Source organism: Aquarana catesbeiana, linkage group LG03 (genome assembly GCF_042186555.1).
Source record: "Aquarana catesbeiana isolate 2022-GZ linkage group LG03, ASM4218655v1, whole genome shotgun sequence".
NCBI classification, from domain to species: domain Eukaryota; kingdom Metazoa; phylum Chordata; class Amphibia; order Anura; family Ranidae; genus Aquarana; species Aquarana catesbeiana.
This window is the reverse complement of record NC_133326.1, coordinates 228,699,269-228,722,548: the sequence shown is the minus strand read 5'-3', so window position 1 is coordinate 228,722,548 and position 23,280 is coordinate 228,699,269. Positions and strand designations below refer to the sequence as shown.

General features: G+C 43.8%; 1 protein-coding gene across 4 annotated transcripts in view; it reads left to right on the top strand.

The window, feature by feature from the left end:
* Positions 1-8,953: 8,953 nt before the first annotated feature.
* Positions 8,954-23,280, top strand: part of ST7 (suppression of tumorigenicity 7) — a 257,764-nt gene continuing 243,437 nt past the window's right edge. For 2 of the 4 annotated variants that reach the window (XM_073619834.1, XM_073619831.1), the window contains exon 1: positions 8,955-9,161. In XM_073619834.1, the coding sequence (XP_073475935.1) occupies positions 9,017-9,161 (145 nt within the window). In that variant the 5' untranslated portion in view covers positions 8,955-9,016. Of the gene's footprint in view, positions 9,162-23,280 lie in introns of all 4 variants that reach the window. The other 2 variants (XM_073619832.1, XM_073619833.1) reach the window with 2 other exon arrangements.

Genomic DNA, 23,280 nt, shown 5'->3' with positions numbered 1-23,280 from the left:
CTTTAATTACTTCCAATTTCGATAACTATAAACGGGAGTATTTTTTTAAAATTTGGTGCAATAAAAGTGCCGCTTCCGAATGAAGTTTTAAATGCCTGATTCCCTTATTTTGCTACACAATTTGGTAAAGCTACTGTAACTGGTGGCAGGGCTTTTTAAATCTGGTGCAGGACCTTTTAAAGAGGTGCTGCAGTCTGCTCACATAATTTGTAATAAAAACATCTTTGCCATTCTGAAGCTTCCCTCCAACCACTTTCCATTTTATTTTATATACACTGTGATTCTGTACTTGACAAATATGCTACAGAAATCTCCCTCCACTAAGCCTGGCTGCAATCATTTTAACTGTGGGCAGCTGAAGCTGCTGACTGTTCACTTCCTGCATTTACACAGACACACAGAGGCACACCTACAGCTCTGCAGCTCTCATTGGCCCTCTTATGACTCACCCCCCCCCCCTTCCCTTCCTGTCAAACTGTCACAAGAGTGAGAGAGAGAGAGAGAGCAGTGCATGATCTGGTAAGCCTAGGCTTTTTACTAGACGAGAAACAGGAAGTAGGCTGTATAAGTTATTTACTGGCAGAAAAAAATGTTTTACTATCCAAAGTTAAAACAACAAGGGCAGAAGATTCAATAGATGGAAAGATGAAAAAATGACTGAAGTTCCACTTTAACCACTTCCATACCGGGCCATTGTCAAATTACGTCCACAAAAATACCCTGCCATCCCGGGTGGATGTCATATGACAGCCTCTGCTTCTCGCCGCTACTGCGGGGGCCCACAGCATGGCGATCAGGGATCAGGTGTGTCCCTCTGGACACAACCCCTCCCCGATCAGGATAAAGAGCCAATGAAATTGGCTCTTTACCATGTGACCGGCTGTGTCCAATCACAGCTGGTCACATGTATTGAGCTCATGATCGCCGGGGGCGTGCAGCGTGGTGATCGGGATGAGGCGTGTTCCTCGAACACAGCCCATCCTCGATCAGGGTAAATAGCCAATAAAATTGTCTCTTTACCACATGACCGGCTGTGTCCAATCACAGCTGGTCACAAATGTTAACAAACGGCTGTAGCGCTGTTTCCAGGTTCTCCTCCTCAGTGTGTGAGGAGGAGACCTGGCTGAAAAAGTGCAGGAATGTGCCTGATTGCTCGCCCAAATAAAGAGAACCTGTAACAGCCCATCAGGAGTACCTGTCACCAGCCCCAGAGTACCTGTCACCAGCATCTGAGTACCTGTCACCACCATCAGAGTACTTTTCACCAGCATTAGAGTACCCCTCACCAGCATCTGAGTACCAGTCACCAGCCCTAGAGTACCCATTACCAGCCCCAGAGTACCTGTCACCAGCCCCAGAGTACCCCTCATCAGCCCCAGAGTACCCCTCATCAGCCCCAGAGTACCTGTCACCAGCTTCAGAGTACCTGTCACCAGCCCCAGAGTACCCGTCACTAGCCCTAGAGTACCTGTCACCAGCATCAGAGTACCCGTCACCAGCCCCAGAGTACCCATTACAGCCCCAGAGTACCTGTCACCAGCATCTGAGTGCCTGTCACCAGCATCAGAGTACCCATCACCAGCATCTGAGTACCCATCACCAGCATCTGAGTACCTGTCACCAGCCCTAGAGTACCCATCACCAGCCCTAGAGTACCCATCACCAGACCCAGAGTACCCCTCATCAGCCTCAGAGTACCTGTCACCAGCATCTGAGTACCTATCACAGCCCATCTGAGTACCTATCATCAGCTCATCAGAGTACCCGAGTACCTGCCACCAGCCCATCAGACTACCCAAGTACCTGTCACCAGTTCGTCAGAGTACCAGAGTACCAAAGTACTTGTCACCAGCCCATCAAAGTACCCGAGTACCTGTTACCAGCCCATCAGAGTACCCGAGTACCTGTCAACAGCCCACCAGAGTACCCGAGTACCTGTCAACAGCCCACCAGAGTACCCGAGTACCTGTTACCAGCCCATCAGAGTACCTAAGTGCCTGTCACCAGCCCATTAGAGTACCCAAATACCTATCTCCAGCCCATCAGAGTACCTGAGTAGCTGTCTCCAGCTCATGAGAGTACCTGATTACCTGTCACCAGCCCATCAGAGTACCCGAGTACCTATCTCTAGCCCATCAGAGTACCCGAGTACCTGTCACCAGCCCATCAGAGTTACCCTAGTACCTAACTCTAGCCCATCAAAGTATCTGAGTACCTGTCACCAGTTGGGGTGTCTTCTTTCCAAAATGGGATCATTTTCTGGGTAATTCCATTGTTCTGCTGCTCCAGGACCTTCAAAAATGTAATAGGTAGTCAGGAAACTAAATGTGTAATTTATGCCCCTAGAACGCCTGATGGTGCTCCCTGCATGTTGGACCTCTCTATGTGGCCTGGCTGTGTAAAAGTCTCACACATGTGGTATCACCATACTCAGGAGGAGTAGCAGAATATTTTTTGGGGTGTCATTTTTGCTATGTACATGCTATGTGTTAGAAAAATCTAATAAATTGACAACTTTGTGTAAAAAAAAAAAAGTTTTCATTTTGTTTCCACGTTTTCCAAAATCTTTTGGAAAAAATTAACCGTTCAAAAGACTCATAATGCCTCATAGAATATACGTTGGGGTGTTTGCTTTGCAAAATGGGGTCACTTTGTGGGCGTTTCCATTGTCCTGGTGCTCCAGGGCCTTCAAAAATGTAACAGGTCGTTAGAAAATGATATGTGTAATTTATGCTCCTAGAACGCCTGATGGTGCTCCCTGCATGTTGGGCCTCTGTATGTGGCCAGGCTGTGAAAAAGTCTCACACATGGGGTATCGCCATACTCGGGATGAGTAGCAGAATTTATTTTAGGGTGTAATTTTTGCTATGTACATGCTGTGTGTTAGAAATATCTTATAAATTGACCACTTTGTGTAAAAAAAAAAAAAAATACGTTTTCATTTTCTTTCCACGTTTTTAAAAACCTTTGGAAAAAAATAAACTGTGCAAAAGACTAATTACGCCGCATAGAATATACGTTAGGGTGTTTGCTTTCCAAAACGGGGTCAATTTGTGGGTAATTCCATTGTCCTGGTGCTCCAGGACCTTCAAAGGTGTGATAGGTTGTTAGGAAATTGGATGTGTGATGTATGCTACTAGAATGCCTGACAGTGCTCCCTGCATGGTGGACCTCTTTATACATGTTGGACCTCTCTATGTGGCCAGGCTGTAAAAAAGTCTCACACATGTGGTATCGCCATACTTGTGACGAGTAGCAGAATGTATTTTGGGGTGTAATTGGAAGTATGCATATGAATAATAATAATAATTTCTTAATTTTCCCAAGAATTGTGGGAAAACATTACAACTTCAAAAAACTCACCATGCCTCTTACTAAATACCTTGGACTGTCTACTTTTCACAAAGGGGTCATTTGGGGGGGGGGGGGAGATTTGTACTTTCCTGACATTTCAAGGCCTCAAGAAATGAGATAGACCGTCAGTACACCAGGTGTGATCAATTTTCAATGATTTGCACCATAGCTTGTAGACTCTATAACTTTAACACAGACCTAATGGGGCGTACACACGGTCGGATTTTTTGGCTACAAAAGTCCGACAGCCTGTCCGACAGGCTTTCGACAGACTTTCGACGGACTTTTAGCGGACTTTAAACGGGCTTTCTAACGACCGGACTTGCCTACACACGATCACACCAAAGTCTGACGGATTCGTACGTGATGACGTACACCGGACTAAAATAAGGAAGTTGATAGCCAGTAGCCAATAGCTGTCCTAGCGTCGGTTTTTGTCAGTCGGACTAGCATACAGACGAGCGGATTTCTGGGTCCGCCGGAGTTACGACGTAAAGATTTGAAGCAAGTTCAAATCTAAAGTCCGTCAGATTTGTGACTGGAAAAGTCAGCTGAAAGTCCGGGGAAGCCCACACACGATCGGATTGTCCGCCGGATTTGGTCCGTCGGCGTCCGTCGGACTTTTGTAGCCGAATAGTCCGACCGTGTATACGCCCCATAATAATATACTTGTATATATATTTGTTTGTTTTTTTTACCAAAGATATATAGCAGTGTAAATTTTGGCCCAAAATTTTGGCCCAAATTTATGAACAAAAATTACTTATTTGCAATATTTTTCCAGAGACTAAAAAAAAAGCATTTTTTCTTCAAAATTTTGGCTCTTTTTCACTTATGTTACAAAAAATAAAAAACCCAGTGGTGATTAATTACCACCAAAAGAAAGCTCTATTTGTGCAAAAAAAAAGATAAAAATTTTGTTTGGGTACAGTGTTGCATGACTAAGTAATTGGCATTCAAATTGCGAGAGCACTGAAAGCTGAAAATTGGTCTGGGCAGGAAGGGTGTATAAGTGCCCTTTTGTATTGAAGTGGTTAAAGGGCCATACTACTAGAAAGCCCTGGCCCTAATGCTTTATTAAATTCCTCTGAATATGTCCTGTTAAAATTAGATGTTTCATTAAAATAATCATGTATTTAAAACTTCAAAGACCTCTGAGGACATCCATTAGTGACAAAACCAGTAGGCTGGAGCTTTCGGACGTTTATGTCATCATGGCATATCATTGGGCACTACATAATTTAAATAATTGTGCCTACCGTACTTTTTATGCATTTCCATGTGTTTGGCAGCCCATTGAAATGAATGTGCTAATGGAAATGTGCGGGAACATGCAAAGAACGTGTGCTTGGACACACCTATATGCTGCGAATGATCCTTTAGACTAGGTTCACATATATGTGATTCCTATGTGCTGTGTTTGTGCAGGCACGGCAGCCTAATTCACTTCAATGGACTGCTGTACCTGCGGGGCATGTGAGAAAAAGATCCCTGTGCCTTTTCAAATTCACAGCGGTGCAGAAATCTTTACTACCCCCAAAAAAGGCGCTGTGTTTTCAGATGTGCCTGCTAAAGAGCAGCGCATGTTGCCTGCTGTTGCGGGAATGCCTGCGATTTACATACATACCCGCACTTGCATTAGCCTAGGCTCACACTATGAATTGAACAGGAACCACACTGCATTCCTGTACAATTCACATGCGATTCATTTTGATTGGGCTCAAATCACACCACATCCACACCAAAGCTATGCATGAAGCAATTCTATTAGATTGTTATAACTCCTGTCGTTTTTTTTTTTTTTTTGCCATCTGTGTCCCATTGGGGAGATTTCCCATTCACTTCCTTTCCCACAGCCAAAACAGGAAGTGAGAAAAAAATCTCTCCAAGGGAATCTGGAACTAGTGTACCTCTATTCCTCTTCTGGTAACCACCCAATATGTGGGACTTTCTTTCACTGATGACGGTAAACAGGACAAAGAAGAAGAGTGAATCTCCCTAAGGCCCCATTCACATCTCAGCGTTTTGCAGCTTGAAGCTCCGGAGGAGAAAAAAATCAGTTAATATCTATGGAGATGGTTCAGATTTCCACTACAAATCACCTAAAACCAAATGTCTGAAGCTCAAAAAAGTTCTGGAGCTTTTTTTGTAGCTCGAATTGAGCGAAGCGCTTGATTTGCGCAGTTATGAGTTTTTTAGCGCGTTTTTCCGCTCAAATGCAATAATTATTAAATGCAATACATATATAAATAATAAAAATCATAAATAAATAATAAAAAAATGTAGTAACCCCCAACCCCGATATTAACCTCTAATAATAAACCCTAACTCCTAACCCTAATATTAACCCCGTAATAATAAACCCTATCTCCTAACCCCTAATATTAACCCCCAATTATAAACCCTAATATTAACCCCTAATTATAAACCCTAATATTAACCCCTAATAATAAACTCTAATTACTAACCCTAATATTAACCCCTAATAATAAACCCTACCTCCTAACCCCTAATATTAACCCCTAATTATAAACCCTAACCATATTATTAACCCCTAATAATAAACCCTAATTTCTAACCCTAATATTAACCCCTAATTATAAACCCTAACTCCTAGCCCTATTTTTAACCCCTAATAATAAACCCTAATATTAAACCCTAATTCCTAACCCTAATAATAAACCCTAATTCCTAACCCCTTATTATAAACCCTAATAATAAACCCTAAGGCTCCATGTACACGGGACGCTGGGGCAACCTCCTCTGAATGAATTTTTAACCGGCGTCTAGAAACGTCCGTTTTGCCGCGTTTGCATGCCGCGTTTAGCGGCGTTTTACAGCGTTTGTGTCTAGAACCGTTTATTAAGATAACCTCATTAAGACCCTCCCCAATTTAAAAAAAAATTGACCAGAGTGAGTAGCAGCAGCAGATAGAGCAGCTGTATACTTGTATTTGCCTTTATTTCTGTGCTTTTTTTTTTCAATGGATCCCATAATAAGCATATGTGAGGAAATGCTCCTGACATTGCTCTTGATGAGGCTAGAACGATGTAGAAAATTGCGTGCAAGGTCCAGAGTCATTTCTGTGCTTTTTTTTTCAATGGATCCCATAATAAGCATATGTGAGGAAATGCTCCTGACATTGCTCTTGATGAGGCTAGAACGACGTAGAAAATTGCGTGCGAGGTCCAGAGTCAGAGTTCATCGCTATTGGACCCATCCATTGATTGCTCAGCGAATGTCGGTAGGATATTTTTCCAACATGTATGTAAAGCTGCATACCTACCCCGACAAATTTTTTTATTCCACACGCATGTCTATTACCACATTTGACCTTCTACTAGAAAAAGTAGGACCCAGTCTGACACGCATGGACACCAACATGCGGAAGAGTGTGTCACCAGAGGAACGTCTGTTGGTGATGATCAGGTATGTGCATATATTTATATATATCTATAGATGTACAGATGTATTATTTTTGTTTTTCCTTTATTTTTTTAAAAAAAAAAATATTTATTTAATTAAATTTTTTATAATATATAACATTTTTTTGGCAATTTTTAAAAATTAATTGATTAATATATTTATTGGATTTTTTTCAGCTGTATATGGTATTATTTTTGTTTTTTAATTACTTTTTAAGGAAAAAAAAATATTTTGTCTATTTTATGCAAATTTAAAGGTTAATTTCATTTTTTATAATATATCAATTAGGGGGTCAAGCACAATGGTGTGGTCATCTTGGTCAAATCTGAACATATGGGTAAAATTCCAATTCAAATTCGGATACAGCAATGCTAGTGGTGTATTGCGTTGCATCAAGGGCTATATATGGTCTATGAATCATCGCAAGTAATTAAAACATTTTAAACTATTCTTTTTTATGTTTTTTTCATCGTTTTCCATCATATTTTTGTCTTTTCAGGTCAAAAATATAGGGTACCTTTAACCACTTCAGCCCCGGACCATTTGGCTGACCAAAGACCAGAGCTTTTTTTGCGATTCGGCACTGCGTCGCTTTAACTGACAATTGCGCGTTCATGCAACGTGGCTCCCAAACAAAATTGACGTCCTTTTTTTCCCACAAATAGAGATTTTTATTTTTTGCGCTATAAACAATAATAGAGCGACAATTTTGAAAAAAACGCATTATTTTTTACTTTTTGCTATAATAAATATCCCCAAAAAATATACAAAAAACACACAATTTTTTCCCTCATTTTAGGCCGATACATATTCTACATATTTTTGGTAAAAAAAAAAAAAAATCGCAATAAGCGTTTATTGATTGGTTTGCACAAAAGTTATAGCGTCTACAAAATAGGGGATAGTTTTACGGCATTTTTAGTAATAATTTTTTCTTTTTTACTAGTAATGGCGGCGATCTGTGATTTTTATCGCGACATTATGGCAAACACATCGGACAATTTTGACACATTTTTGGGATCATTGTCATTTTTACAACGATCAATGCTAAACAATTGCATTGATTACTGTAAAAATGACACTGGCAGTGAAGGGGTTAACCACTAGCTGGCTCGGAAGGGGTTAAGTGTGTCCTAGGGAGTGATTTTAACTCTTAGGGGGCGTGGCTACGAGTGACACTTCACTGAGCACCGCTTCCGATCACAGGGAGCTATGATCAGTGACACTGTCACTAGGCAGAATGGGGAAATGCTTGTTTACATTAGCATCTCCCCATTCTTCCTCTCTGTGAGACAATCGCGGGTATCCTGTGGACTCGATGTCCGTGGGACCTGCGATCCTACTCATGGGGCTCGAGGCAGGGGCGCGCAAATTCAAAGGGACGTACAGGTATGCCCATTTTCCCACCTGTGCCATTCTGCTGACGTATATGTACATGTGTCAGTCGGCAAGTGGTTAAAGACGCTTATAAACGAAAACGCGCCTAAACACCGGTATTGTGTTTAGTCGCGTTTGGCGTCTGAAACGTGAAAATCTTCTGCGTCCATTTTTTTGCTTTCAAAGAAACGCTGTTAGATGCAACTGCCTAAAAACGCCAATAAACGAGACTGTGTACATGGTCACATAGGATAATATTGAATGAGTTCAGGGGCAGTTGAAAAAAGCATCCAACTGCCTCTGAACGCGCGTTTAGCAGCGTCCCGTGTACATGGGGCCTTAACCTTAATATTAACACCTAACCTAACAAAATAAATAATAACAAGGAAAAAAAGTAATAAATGAATGAATCCCTATCCATAACCTATAACCCCTTACAAAAAAAGTAAAAATAAATAAATGAAAGTGAATAAAAAGCTGAAAAACAGCAACAAATGATAAAACAAATGATATTTTTCTCTATTGGCTAATAAGAAAAACTCCAAAGCTCAAAAATGCCAAAAAGCCTGAACAAAAACACATCAGGTGTGAATGCAGCCAGAAATAAAGCTGCCAGGGGTTGTAATCCCACAAGTGAAGTCAATGTTTATCCTGTGGTAATGGGGGGGGGAGATGTGTGGAGTCATAGAGCTGTCAGTGGGCCATGTCTTGGCTTGTGGTGGGTGGCTGGGGGAGGGGAGGGCAGGTATCTTAGTCTCTGATTGGTTACAATGTAGCAGTGAGTGAGTGAGTCCTCCCAGGCTGTACACTCGCTGAGCGCTTGGGGGCAGCAGAGAGCAGCTCTCCCCTCACACAGAATATGGCTGAAGCTGGCTTCCTGGAGCAGCTGAAGTCGTGTATGGTGTGGTCGTGGACGTACCTGTGGACGGTGTGGTTCTTCTTCATGCTCTTCCTGGTCTACATCCTGAGGGTCCCGCTGAAAATCAATGACAATCTGAGTACAGGTAGGCGGGGAGGAGGGGACTGCCACGTTTTCTGCACTGAGGGGGGGTGGGGAAGAAGTTGGTGTGAGGACGGGGGGGGCGGCTGGGAGTGTGGTGGGGGGATGTCCGGTACCCCGGGAGGAGAAGGGGGGTCCGGCCTGAGCCCCCCACATACTTTTCTCCGCTCTTTTCCATTGTTTGTGGACGGACTTATCAGGAGGTGACTGCTGGGTCCTAGTGCCGGAAGCACAGACTCCCCATGGTGGGACACACAGCTCCAGCCTGGCTCTACATTCATGTTTGTGTATTGTGAGAAATCATACAATAATGTGCATGTTCCTGCAACATACAAATAATCATACATCGTGTGTGAAAGTGCCATGTGTTATTTGTGAGGTGCAAAAATGAGGTCATGTATTTCATTTGTTTGATTTTCACGCTTAGGGCAGCCCATTGAAATCAATGGGCCACCCTACATGTGACGTGCAAAAAATGTGCGCAAACCATCGCACCTACATAGGAGCCTAAAAAGTAGCATCTAGCCTGGCGCTCGCCTCCCGTAGCCGAGTGCAGCCTGGCGCTCGCCTCCCGTAGCCGCGTGCAGCCTGGCGCTCGCCTCCCGTAGCCGCGTGCAGCCTGGCGCTCGCCTCCCGTAGCCGCGTGCAGCCTGGCGCTCGCCTCCCCGTAGCCGCGTGCAGCCCGGCGCTCGCCTCCCCGTAGCCGCGTGCAGCCCGGCGCTCGCCTCCCCGTAGCCGCGTGCAGCCCGGCGCTCGCCTCCCCGTAGCCGCGTGCAGCCCGGCGCTCGCCTCCCCGTAGCCGCGTGCAGCCCGGCGCTCGCCTCCCCGTAGCCGCGTGCAGCCCGGCGCTCGCCTCCCCGTAGCCGCGTGCAGCCCGGCGCTCGCCTCCCCGTAGCCGCGTGCAGCCCGGCGCTCGCCTCCCCGTAGCCGCGTGCAGCCCGGCGCTCGCCTCCCCGTAGCCGCGTGCAGCCCGGCGCTCGCCTCCCCGTAGCCGCGTGCAGCCTGGCAATATGTGCCAGTAGACCATTCAGCTGTGTGTGCCCCCATAGCTCTACTCAGCTTGGCATATCCGCCTGTAGCTGTGTAGACTACTATTGATTTCTGCATCTTCCACCCTGTAGCCAATGGGGCTACAGGGTGCATGTGCCAAGCTGAAGAGAGCGTCTCAGCAATCACATCTCTATGAAAAACCAATCTCTGGTTGTAAATGAAGGGTCCATACCATATGTATTTAACATCCAACATACATACATTTAAAGTAGAACTATAGGTAAAACTTTTTTTTCATTTTGGATTGAGTAAGGGAGGGTTAAAACCCCTGTCAGATCTTCCCTTTTTTTTTTTTTTTTTGCCATCTGTGTCCCATTGCAGAGATTTCTCTTCACTTCTTGTCCCATAGCCAAACAAGAAGTGAAAGGAAATCCCTGCAAATTAAGGGAATTCCTTGGGGCCAGAACTAGCTTCCCCATTGGAAGATTCTTCCTGTATTACTTTTCTGGGGACAACCCAAAATTTGATTTTTCTTTTACTTTATTTTTCAATGATAATGGTAAATAGGACTAATAGGGTGATACTACCTAATGGGGGCACAGACTGCAATAAAAACTAACAAGCTTTCTAATCCATCTCCACCACTGTATCCAAAACTTTATATATATATATATATATATATATATATATATATATATATATATATATATATATATATATATATATATATATTTTTTTTTTTTTTCTTAAATTTTAATTCTAGCTAATCACATGAAGAATTGGGTACTCCTTCTTTAGCATTGGTGGTTCTCAAAGCTGCATAGATTGGTCTCCAGGGGCAGAATGTGTAGCTGCTGACTTTTAATTTTTAAAGGGGTGGGCGGAACTCCTCTTTAAAGACTAAACCTTTTTCTGACACTTGTTGCTTAAAGTGATTGTAAGAGTTTTTTTTGTTTTTTTTTTGTTTTTTTTAAATTACCACCACTGTGCAGCTCGTTTAGCACAGAGTGGCCCCAAACCTGCTCTTCTGGGGTCCTTCCCGTTCCTCACCGCATCAGATAACCCCCTAGGAGAAGCTCTCTCCTTAGGGGGTTGCCTTGCGGGCACGCTGTCAAGTCCAGCATTTGGTGTCCATAGCCGCCGAATGTATGACTCGGCCCCGGCGCCCATGTCATTGGATTTGATTGACAGCAGCTGGAGCCAATGGCTGCGCTGCTATCAATCTATCCAATCAAGAGCCGAGAATCCCGGGCAGAGAGACAGCGCGCCTCCGTCGGGTCAAGTTCTAGGGCTCAGGTAAGTAAAACGGGGTGGGGGCTGGGGGGCCAGTCACTGCCAGGTGTTTTTTCACCTTAATGCTTAGGATGCATTAAGGTGAAAACACACGAAGGTTTACAACCCCTTAATCCATATTTTTTGCTAGAAAATTACTTAGAACCCCCAAACATATATTTTTTAGCAGAGACCCTAATAAAAAGGTGGTTGTTGCAATATTTTATGTCACTCTGTATTTGCGCAGTGGACTTTCAAATGCAATCTTTTTGGAAAAAATACACTTTAATGAATTAAAACTAAACAGTAAAGCCCTTTTTGTATAATGTGAAAGATGTTGCGCTGAGAGAATCGTGATCTTTATTCTAAATAGTGATTCTCTGATTCTCATTTTTGCCAGAATCGTGCAGCGCTAGTTCCTCCTAGCCAGAAAGTGACGATAGATACAAATATGAGACACCTACTTTCACACTAGGGCGGGGGGCGTTAGCGGTTATAGCAGCGCACTTTGAATGCGCCGAATAAATGGTTAAAAGCACCCGCAAAGCACAGCTGCCAAATCGCTTTACAGGCACTTCGGCAGCGGTGCCCATTGATTTCAATAGGCAGGGGCGCATGGCCCAAAAGATGCTGCTTGCAGGACTTTTTCTAACGTCCTGCAAGTGCACTGCCCCAGTGTAAAAGCACTTGGGCTCTCACACTGGGGCTTCAGGCGAGGCGTTTTTCAGGCACTATTTTTAGCCCAAAAGCACCTAAAAAAAAAAACTCCCCAGTGTGAAAGGGGTCTAATGGTTAAAATGTGGAAGTTTGCTAAATCTAGTGGTAAAAAGAACTGTGTGGTTAAAAGCAACCTGACCATGTCACTATGCACTGGGAAAACAGGGCCCTAGTTTAAAAAAAAAAAAAAAAAAAAAGGCAGGCATTCTCCCTGGGGAAAAGGGTTGGACTGCTTTTGAACCCTTAGGCCACTTAGTGGCATATGCGTTAGCGGTAAAGTGCTGCTAGTTTTAGTAGCGCTTTATCGTTGTTTTAGCAGCGCTTTTAACCCCTGCTAGCGGCCGAAAAAGGGTTTGAAGCGCTGGCCATTGATTTCAATACACTGCTTCTAAACCGTCCCCAAAGATGCTGCTTGCAGGACTTTTTTTCCTGTCCCGCAAGCGCACTGCTCCAGTGTGAAAGCACTCAGCTCCTTTCTTGTCTCTCCAGTGTGAGAGCCATTTTTAGCGCTAAAACGCCTGTAAAGAGCCTCAGTGTGAAAGTGTCCTTAGACCGCATTCACCATTAGTCTGCATACATGAAATGCTGTCTGCATGTGGTAAGCATGTAACCCCCTAAGTGCTCATTCAAATGGATGTCACGTACAGATGTGTATAGTTCTGCATACAGCAGTATAGAAGGCTGTGGGCTCACTCACACAGTTGCTCCTGGTAGCCTAATGTTGTGCTCACTTGTGTAGAAAAAAAATTGGAATTTGGACCAATTACACTGTACACATGTAAATGTTTGTGCTAACGTCTTCATGCATAAACCACAAAGTGGAACTTTATGCGAAAATATTAATAGCTAGAATTATTTTTTATTTTTTTGAAAATAAACCCTCCATAAATGCCTGAAATTTACGTCCAGAAATGCTGTTTTTCAAACATCAGTACCGTCTACAAGACGCCTTAGAATATACGATAAGCTCTGCGCAGATACTGGAGTACAATATCGGCATGCTTTAGTCCCAGGGACATTAACTACTGTGTGGGGAGTGTCATCCCAGAACTGCCAATCAAGATGGCTGAACATGCGAGCTCAGAAGAAGACCATGTGAAAGTGTCATTGGTGGCAAGAACTGCAGATTTTGGTTTGGTTACCTTTTCCGGGCTTGCTTTTACTTGCATATATTAACCACTTGATATCTGCGCTATAGCCGAATGACGGCTACAGCGCGGACCTGAATTCCCGGGAGGCCGTCATATGAGGGCGCGCGTGGAGCGCGCTTTGATCACTGAGTCACTGAGACTCGGGTGATCACCGATCCAAGTAAGGGGCCGGTCCCGGCCCCTTACCATGTGATCAGCTGTCAGCCAATGACAGCTGATCACATGATCAAAACAAAAGCTCTGTGATCGTTTTTTTTTTTTTTTTCTCCTCGCGCTGAGAGTGCGAGGAGATAAAAAAGCCGCTCACCAGCAAGGGACATCGGTCCCGAAGAGGAGGAGGCAATAATGCCTCAATTGTGCCACCAGTACCCCCTGCCTGTGCCACCTTAAATTGCCTCATCACAGTTCCCACAGTGCCCACCAGTGCCACGTATCAATGCCCATATGTGCCACCTATCAATGCCCACCATTGCCACCTAACAATGCCCACCAGTGGTGCCAATCAGTGCCACCTAGCAGTGTTGCAGATCAATGTACCAGATCAGTGCCCATCACTGCCACCTATCAGTGCCTATTGTTGCCGCCTCATCAGCGTACATCAATGAAGGAGAAAAATTACCCTTTTTAAAATTTTATAACAAAATATAAAAAAAAATAATTTTTTTTTAAAATTCGGTCTTTTTAAATTTTTTTTAACAAAAAATAAAAACCGCAGAGGTGATCAAATACCACCAAAAGAAAGCTCTATTTGTGGTGAAAAATGATAAAAATTTCATTTGGGTACAGTGTTGTATGGCCGCGCAATTTTCATTCAAATGCGTCAGCGCATGAAAGCTGAAAATTGGTCTGGATAGGAGGGGGGTTTAAGTGCCCTGTAAGCAAGTGGTTAAAAAAAACAAAAAACAAAACAGGTTTTGTAAATGGGTGTCCCATCTTCTACATATTTTTCTGTAGACTTCAATGTGAAGTTGAGTGGTGAGGTGTAGGAACTTTCTAGTAATATGCCAAAACAATTGTGACCTTGGTGGTGGTGTTTAGGTGATCCAGGTATGACTCATTTCCAGCCAAAATAGTTTTGGATGAAGTGGGAAAGGTAAGAACCCCTGTTCATTTCCTGTCCTGCTGACAACGTATTTCCAGACAGGAAGTGAGGGGAACTCTCCAAAAGCTACATGGTAATAAAAATATATAAGTAGAGTAGGGGAGGTTTAGAACCCCCAACAGAATGTTGTGTTTGTCTGTATCCCTGTTGTAGATTTTCCCTCACTTCCTATCTGATAAACCCCAATACAGGCAGTCCCCGAGTTACGAACGGCCTCAAATGCCGGCCACTTGTGCCTCACGCGGGTCCTGGATACCTTTGGAGCACTTCCGAACACATCCTACACTGCCGTACTACGCCCCAGATAACATAACAAGCGCCCAGAACATCCCATATCCATGCACAGGCGGCAGTTACACTTACGAACGCAGTGTTCCGACCGGAATTTACACATACAAATGCAGTGTTGCGACTTACGAACAAACCTATAGTCCCTATTGTGTTCGTAACTCGGGGACTGCCTGTAGCAGTAAAAACCAACAGGATTTCTAACTCTTTTCAACTCCAATTTGAGTTGAATTTTTGAAATAGAAAAAAAAACATTTGAGGGGTTGTAAAGTCAGTTTTTTCTTTTTAATCCTAAGATAAAAAGCTTTCTGTGTGCAGCAGCACCCCCAATATTTACCTGAGGTACATCTCTGTCCACGAGTGTCTCGGTCATCCGGGACTCTCCCTCCTGATTGGCTGAGACACAGCAGCGGCACCATTGGCTCCTGCTTCTGTCCTCCTCTTCCCCACAGCTGGTGCTGGCTGACACATGGGAGGTCATATAACTAAAGCAGCCTAAAAATAGGTAAGTATATCGATCTTTCTTACACAAGTTTGTCAGAATAGGTTTAGGAAAGGGAGGGAACACTTTTAAGAGTAGTTAGGTTGTAGCCTAGATTCTGCTCTACTGTTTTTGCTGCTTTTCATTTTTGCACACATTAAAATCTCCAAAACGTTACATTTTCTGAAAGCAGAAGGCCTACAAAATAAAATCTTATTTTCTGTGGCACCCTATGTTAGTGCAATATGTTTTTAATGAAAAAAAATATATACTCCAAATTAATTTTATTGCACATAAACACAATATAAGATTATTTATTTTTTTATTTTTTTGCTAAAATATGATATGATGATTTGTCGAGTAAATGGATACCGAATATGTCAGGCCTCAAAATTGCCTTTTGCCTACAAATTGCTTCAGGAGACATCCTAAACCCCACTCTGCTCCCTATACCAATGGGGGGACTAATTTCTGAATACCTCTCACTTACACAGCCATCCAAAATATTTAGTGTTTGTTACCCCAACATTTCATATTCCTGATATGTGACTGATGTACCATGTACTTGTATGAGAAAGTATCCTGTTCTCATTATATTGCTTCCTTTGTGTGAAATCCCTGGTGTTCCTGCCAGTCCCTCTGCTTTCCTATTAAAAACTGACCACACTAAACAGGAGAACACATCATGGTCAGTTGTCTAGCTATTCTGGGAACTTGGCCTTCTCTCCTCCAATGATCAGACTTGTCCTGACCTCCCCTGCACAGCCTTTCACTAGGAAACTCAGTGTACTGTTACTTCTCTTCCCCCAGCTCTTATGCAGCTGAAAACAGAGGAAATGCAATCATTTAGGCCTCTTGCACACGAGACGCTGTTAAATGCGTGTTCAGAGGCAGTTGGACACTTTGACACTTTGACATTTCTGACATTTTGCGACCTGAATTTGGGGCCCCATATCTCGGGGCCACTTGGTGCTAGGAAACCCAAATTTGGATATGTTGTAGTGCTAGTTCCACCGTGTTAGCCAAATTTGGGGTTCCTAGCACCAAGTGGCCCGAGATACGGGGCCCCAAAATTGGGTCGCAAAATGTCATTCTCTGCTCTGCAGACGCTTCTAGACGCAAACGCGGTAAAACGCAGCTAAATGCGGCATGCAAACGCGGCAAAACGGGCGTTTCTCAACGCCGGTTTCAGCTTTTAAAAACGTGTTCGGCAGAGTTTGCACCGGCGTCTCGTGTGCATGAGGCCTTATAAAGAAAGGGGGAAAAAAAGTATTTATAATGTGTGTGCTTTTTTATATCAGTACATGGTTTGCCTTTTATTTTAAGCTGAATGAATCATTTTATAAGGTGATCATTTACCATCACTTTAACCACTTGCCTACCGGGCACTTACACCCCCTTCCTGCCCAAGCCATTTTTCAGTGCTATCGCACTTTGAATGACAATTGCGCGGTCGTGCTACACTGTACCCAAACACATTTTTTATAATTTTATTCACACAAATAGAGCTTTCTTTTGGTGAAAAGAAATTTTGAAAAATAAAATGTTTTTTAATTTTTTTTTTTTTACTAAGTAATTTTTCACCTTCACTGATGAGGTGGCCCTGATGGGCACTGATTAGGTGGCACTGATGAGGTACTAATATGCCGCACTGGTGGGCACTGATAGGTGGTACTGATGGGCATTGATGGGCAGCACCGATAAGCGGCACTGATTGCTGCCACTGGTGGGCACTGATTGCTGCCACTATATTGCAGTATTGTAATCAGGGCACTGATGATCAGTGCCCTGATTACATTCCTAGCTGTCCCCTGTGAGGAGATGCCGCTGATCGGCTCTCCTCTCTGCACGCTCTGTCAGTGTGAGGCGAGGAGAGACGTTTACATGTGACCGGCTGTGATTGGACACAGCCGATCACATGGTTCAAGAGCCACAGAAGCAGCTCTTTACAGAGATTGGGGTTGCACCGTGTCCTAGCAACACGGCGCGGCCGCGAACGCTGTGCGCCCCTGCAAGCGTCCATTTTGGGATGCTGCCATATGACAGCGTCCCGGAAACGAGAGCCGCACTGCCCCACCGTCATTTGATGGCGGGCGGCAAGCAGTTAAAGATGAGCTCCAGGCTCCTTCAGAAAAAATTAAGTCAGCAGCTACAAATACTGTAACTGCTGACCTTTAATAGGACACCTGTCCTGGAATCCAGTGGTATCTTCACCCCATCTGATTTTTCAATCGGCTCTCGGGTGCTGCCACTGCCATTTCTTGTAAGGGAAACCAGCAGTGAAGCTTTGTGGCTTCACAGCTGGCTCCCTACTGCGCATGCATGAAGAACCCTGTACTTTGTGAATGGCCCAGCGGCGGGGAAAGGAGAAGGTGGGCTGAACTTCTGCGTGACTTCACCACATTGTAAATGTGAACAGTGGGAAGTTTGTTTCTATGAAAGTTTTCATAACTGTAGGTGACTTAAGCCATGCCCTCTATTTTGCTATTAGTATACTGTACTTATTTTTAAAAAGTCAATCCCAATGTGAAAGCCCGAGCCCTTTCACACTACCAGCGCCCAAAAAACGCTGGTAAAGCGCTGCTTGAGACCCTTTTCACACTGGGGCGTTTTTCAGGCGCTGGCAGTGTGAAAGGGCTCGGGCCATCAGCGCACCCAGCCCGGTGGCAAAAACATGAAAGCGCTTCAAAGAAGCTGCTTGCAGGACTTTTTTTGACTCCCTGCCAGTGCAACGCCCCAGTGTGAAAGCACTCAGGCTTTCACATTGGGATTGCAGATGGGGCTTCTTTCAGGCGCTTTTTTTAAATGCTAAAGCGCATGAAAAACGCCCCAGTGTGAAAGGGGTCTTATTCCGGCTCTTACAAACATTTGCATTTCCAATCATTTACTGTCCTAGTGAGAAAAGTCACCATAATAAATTATATATTTTTTACTCATATACAATATTCACTATAGAGTTTCTATAACATCCTCAACATATTAATGGATGTAGCAGTGTGCAATCACAGTAAGACTCCATTCACACAGTTGCGACTTGTCACGCGATTTGACAGGTCAAAGTTGCATGACAAGTTTTACCTTATTTCTGGCTATAGAGCTGTTCAATTTGGTGCAACTCTGACTTGCACTGACTTTGAAAAGGTTCCTGCACCTTTGGCACTTTCATGTGCGTTGCGACTTGCATTGACATCTGTGCATGAAGTCACACTGATTTAGTCAAACCGCACATGAAATCGCGCTGAAGTAGCGCAGTTTCAAAGCCACATTCGGTGTGAACCCGGGGCTAACAGTTGCATTCGCTATTACACGTTATATAGACTGTTTGTCTGTTCATCTTTTTATATACAATTTTGTTACTCCTTTTATGATGTATTTAGGTGCATATAGTAATAACATTGTTGACATGTTACAAGTCATTTACAAATTTGTAGTATTTGTTCTAATTTGCTCAGATCCTGTGTGTTGCTGGTGCACTATGATTTACTGTTTTTGGCTTGCGTTTACTGTCTTTCAAGTATAGGTACTAATGCTTAAGCAGAAGCGTTAAATTGAAGGGCATGCATGCATACTGTACAGTGTGGAAAATAATTATTTGATCCTCTGCAGATTTTGTAAGTTTGACCACTTACAAAGAAATGAAGGGTCTATAATTTTTATCATAGGCGTATTTTAAATAATAGAGACAGAATATTGTCAACCAAAAATCCAGGGAAAAAAAATGATACAAATGTTAAAAAAAAAAAAACGACCCAGTTCATTGAGTAAAAATAAGTATTTAATCCCCAAGCAAAACTTGACTTAGTACTGGATGGAGTAAAGCTTGTTGGCAAGCTCAGGGGTAAGACGTTTCTTGTAGTTGGTTACCAGGTTTGCACACATCTCAGGAGGGATTTTGGTCCTCTCTTCTGGCTGAGGGAAGAAGGTTCTCATCCAAGATTTTACAATACATGGCCCTGTCCATTGGCCCTTCAATGCAGCAAAGTCGCCCTGTATATTTAGCAGAGAAACAGCCCCAAAGCATAATGTCTGTGCTTGACTGTAGGGATGGTGTTCTTAGGGTCATAGTCAGCATTTTTCTTACTCCAAACACAGCAAGTCGAGTTAATGCCCAAAAAAGCTCAATTTTGGTCTCCTCTGATCACAGCACTTTCTCCCAATCCTTCTCTGAATCATTTAGATGTTGGCAAACAGACAGGCCTGTACGTGTGCCTTCTTGAAGAGGGGGACCTTGAGGGAGCTGCAGGATTTCAATCCATGGCGGTGTATTGTGTTACCAATGGTTTGCTTGGTGACTGTTGTCCCAACTGCTTTGAGATCATTCACAAGCTCTTCCCGTGTAGTTCTGGGCTGATTCCTCACTTTTCTCATGATCATCCTTACACCATGAGGCGAAATTTTGCATGGAGCTTCAAACTGAGGGCAATTGATGGTTATTTTGTATCTCTTCCATTTGCGAATAATCACTCCAGCAGTTGTCTTTTTCTTACCAAACTTCTTGCTGATGGTCCTGTCCCCCCATTCCAGCCTTGTGCAGGTATACAATTTTGTCCCTGATGTCTTTTGACAGGTCTTTGGTTTTGCCCATAATGGTGAGGTTTAAATGGAAGAAAGAGATTCCGTGGACAGCTGTCTCTTATACACATAACGAGTTGTCATTAGGCGCACCTTCTTAAATTGACAGGACTGATCTGTGTACCACATGAGCACATACCGTAGCCAGTCTGTGGGAGGCAGAATTATTGTTGGTTGGTAAGGGATCAAATACTTATTTTACTCACTGAACTGCAACTCAATTTATAACATTTGTATCGTGGGGTTTTTTTTCCTGGATTTTTGATTGATTTTATGTCGTTTAAAATGCACCTATAACAATTGACAATTTTTTTGTAAGTGGGCAAACTTGCACAATCTGCAGGGGATCAAATAATTATTTTCCCCACTGTACATATATACTGTGATGACTGTCCGATAAAGCATAGCTGATGTTGCTAATGTAGCACCCTACTTGGGTAGGTGCTAGAGTTTTTTTTTCGGTGAGTGCAGGTAACTTTAGGCAGGCCTAGCTGGAAGCTAGGCCTGTTTTTTGTTTTGATTTGTGTGGGCTTGGATTGGCTCAAAGTAGGCTGGTGATTCACAGACAGTATCACTTCACTGTCACCTCCCTTTTCCTTCTAGAGGATTCTAGAAGAGAGGTGGAGCTGCCTGGGGTTTTCTAAGAAGCCCTGACCAATCCCCAACCTGGATTGGCAGGGGGAAGGCCTCCTTAAATACCTGGAGTCAGCCCAGCAGGGGAGGAGTTGTTGGGTGGAAGAACTGAGGATGGAGTGCTAGGCCGTCGGGGCCTTTGAGGACGCTCCCAATTTTGGGGGGTGACTTTGGGCCTGGGACTTGGGTGCAGGGAGGATCCCTTCAAGACCGCATGAAGGATCTGAACAGGAGGCACAGAGAGAAGTCAGAGGACAACAGGAGCTAGTGGTGTCGGGCAAGTCTTCAAGAGGGAATCACCGGTGTGTGCGCAGCCAGGATGGCTGGTGAGTAACATGTGCCATCGAGTACTGGAGAGGCATGCCAGAGAGGACTGAGAGACAACAGTCAGAGCTGGGTGTGGAGCCAGTGAGGATTGCAATGTCACAGGCAGTGGAGTTGGGCAGTTGCAGCCAGGAGGGCTGGCAGGGCCTGAAGAGGGATTGCTGAGAGCAGTAGCCCCCCATAGGACAGCTAACACTAAAAGACCTCCTATTCTATTTTTGCTACATTGAAAAGGGACCCGCGGTCCCTACCTACAAATGGCAATTTCTTGGGCCTGACTGAGTCCGTGTTGGGCCTAACCATGTGCTAGCTGTGTCTGAAGTTAAGTGTCGAGCAGGAGAGAGAGAGTGATGGTCTGCAAGCAAGTGTTGTGCGGGAGGAGTTTGAAGAAGCGTGGTGTACAAAGAGTGTACATAGTTCTGTCCCTAATTGACTGTTCTAAAATTCTACAGGGCCTCCCATAAATTCCCATCCCTATGCAAGTTCAAATCCCTCAATAAAATAACAAAACAAACATATGTACTATTTATTGACTCAAGGTGATTGTGAAGTGAATGCCAGGCTCTGCAGGGTGACAGGTGGGCCACAACTTTCAGCAGCCTTTACTGTTATACCGCTACACTAAATATAGGCTGTTGGCATACAAATTTGTTTGAAAGCTTCAGTAAGATTACATAAATACCCAGTACTGCATGTTACAGAGCTGGGTTTAATGGACTGCTGCCAGGAAAGGTCCAGAGTTGCAGAACTATTTTTGAACTTTAAATGTAACAAGTTAATTACATTTAATCGGGAAATATGGCTTAAAGCAGGGGTCTCAAACTGGTGGCCCTCCAGCTGTTGTGAAACTACAAGTCCCATGAGGCATTGCAAGGCTGACAGTTACAAACATGACTCCCACAGGCAGAGGCATGATGGGACTTGTAGTTTTGCAACAGCTGGAGGGCCGCCAGTTTGAGACCCCTGGCTTAAAGCATATCTTATCTACTTTTAGTATTAGGAAAAGTTGAGAATGGTTAAAAACCCTATTGGGTTTCTTTTCAATCAATTTCCCTTCTATTTCTTTTCAGGTAACGACTGTACAAATTTGAATTTTCTCATTAGGTTCTGTGCCAGTGGCAATGAAAGTGAATATCTCTAGCATGAACACAGCAGTAAAAACCTGACAGGGATTCAAGCCCTAACCTGCTGCATCCTAATCTAAAGAAAAAAAAATGTTAGCCTTTGACATACTTTTAAGGTGGAAGTCCATGCTAAAACTAAAATCCCTGCATCTATAGCCAGCAGCTCATGCTGAGCTGTCAGCCGCAGCTTCACTGTGTAAGCAGGTGCAGAGGAAAAGTCCAACAACGGAAGCCCTGTAGTAAGTCTGTGGGTGACGTCACTCCCCATTCATTTCACAGCCGCTGTCAGCCGTGTCCTCTGCAGCACTTCCACTGCTGGAGATCTGGTCAGGTCGCCTGCAGAAAAGGTATGTATACTGATTTTATCTTTACAGGGCTAGAGAGGTTAGTGTTAGAATGTTGGCGGCTATAGCTGCAGGAATTTTAGTTTTAGCATGGACTTCCACTTTATGGCTATTTAAAGAGGAAGGCCTATCAAAAAAAAAAAAAATTAAAAGTCAGCAGCTACAAATACTGCAGCTGCTGACTTTTAATTGGACACTTACCTGTCCCTGGGTCCAGCGATGCGGGGGAACGAAGCCCCGCTCGTCTCCCCCTCCATTCGGCGGTGCCGGCATTGCAACTGTGGGCGCTGGGCTGTGGCTTTACAGCCTGGCACCCACTGCGCATGCGTGAGCACCGTGATTGGCCGCTCAGTCACCTGGGACCTGTAATGGGTCCCAGATGATTGACAGGAGGGAGGGAACAGAGCTGAGCCCTTCCTGTGCTGAGACGGAAGTGATGTCACCAGCCCAGGCACTGAAAGAGGCAGTTTTTTTTTTTTTTTGGTGGAACACCACTTTAACACCAGCATTGTGATGTGTACAGGGCATTTATAAAACAAAAGAAAATTGTGGAAAACTGCAGATCTGCAAACATAGGGAATGCACAGTGGAGATATATATATATATATATATATATATTCTCTGTTTTAGTCTGAGCTGGCTATTTAGTTGCAGACAAATTTTGTCCTCAAAGGAAGCAGCTCAGCTGTGTTGTCTCTGGAAGTCCTGTTATGTAATGAATGTATTTTTATAAAATATATATATAATATTTGTACAGTGAGGGCAAAAAAAGGATTTGATCCCCTGATGATTTTGTACGTTTGCCCACTGATAAAGAAATGATCAGTCTATAATTTTAATGGTAGGTTTATTTTAACAGTGAGAGACAGAATAACAACAAAAAAATCCAGAAAACCGCATTTCAAAAAAGTTGTAAATTTTGATTTGCATTTTAATGAGTGAAATAAGTATTTGATCCCCTATCAATCAGCAAGATTTGTGGCAACCAGGTGTCTTCTATACAAGTAACAAGCTGAGATTGAGAGCACACTCCTAAAGGGAGTGCTCCTATTCTTAGCTTGTTACCTGTATAAAAGACACCTGTCCACAGAAGCAATCAATCAGATTCCAATCTCTCTACCATGG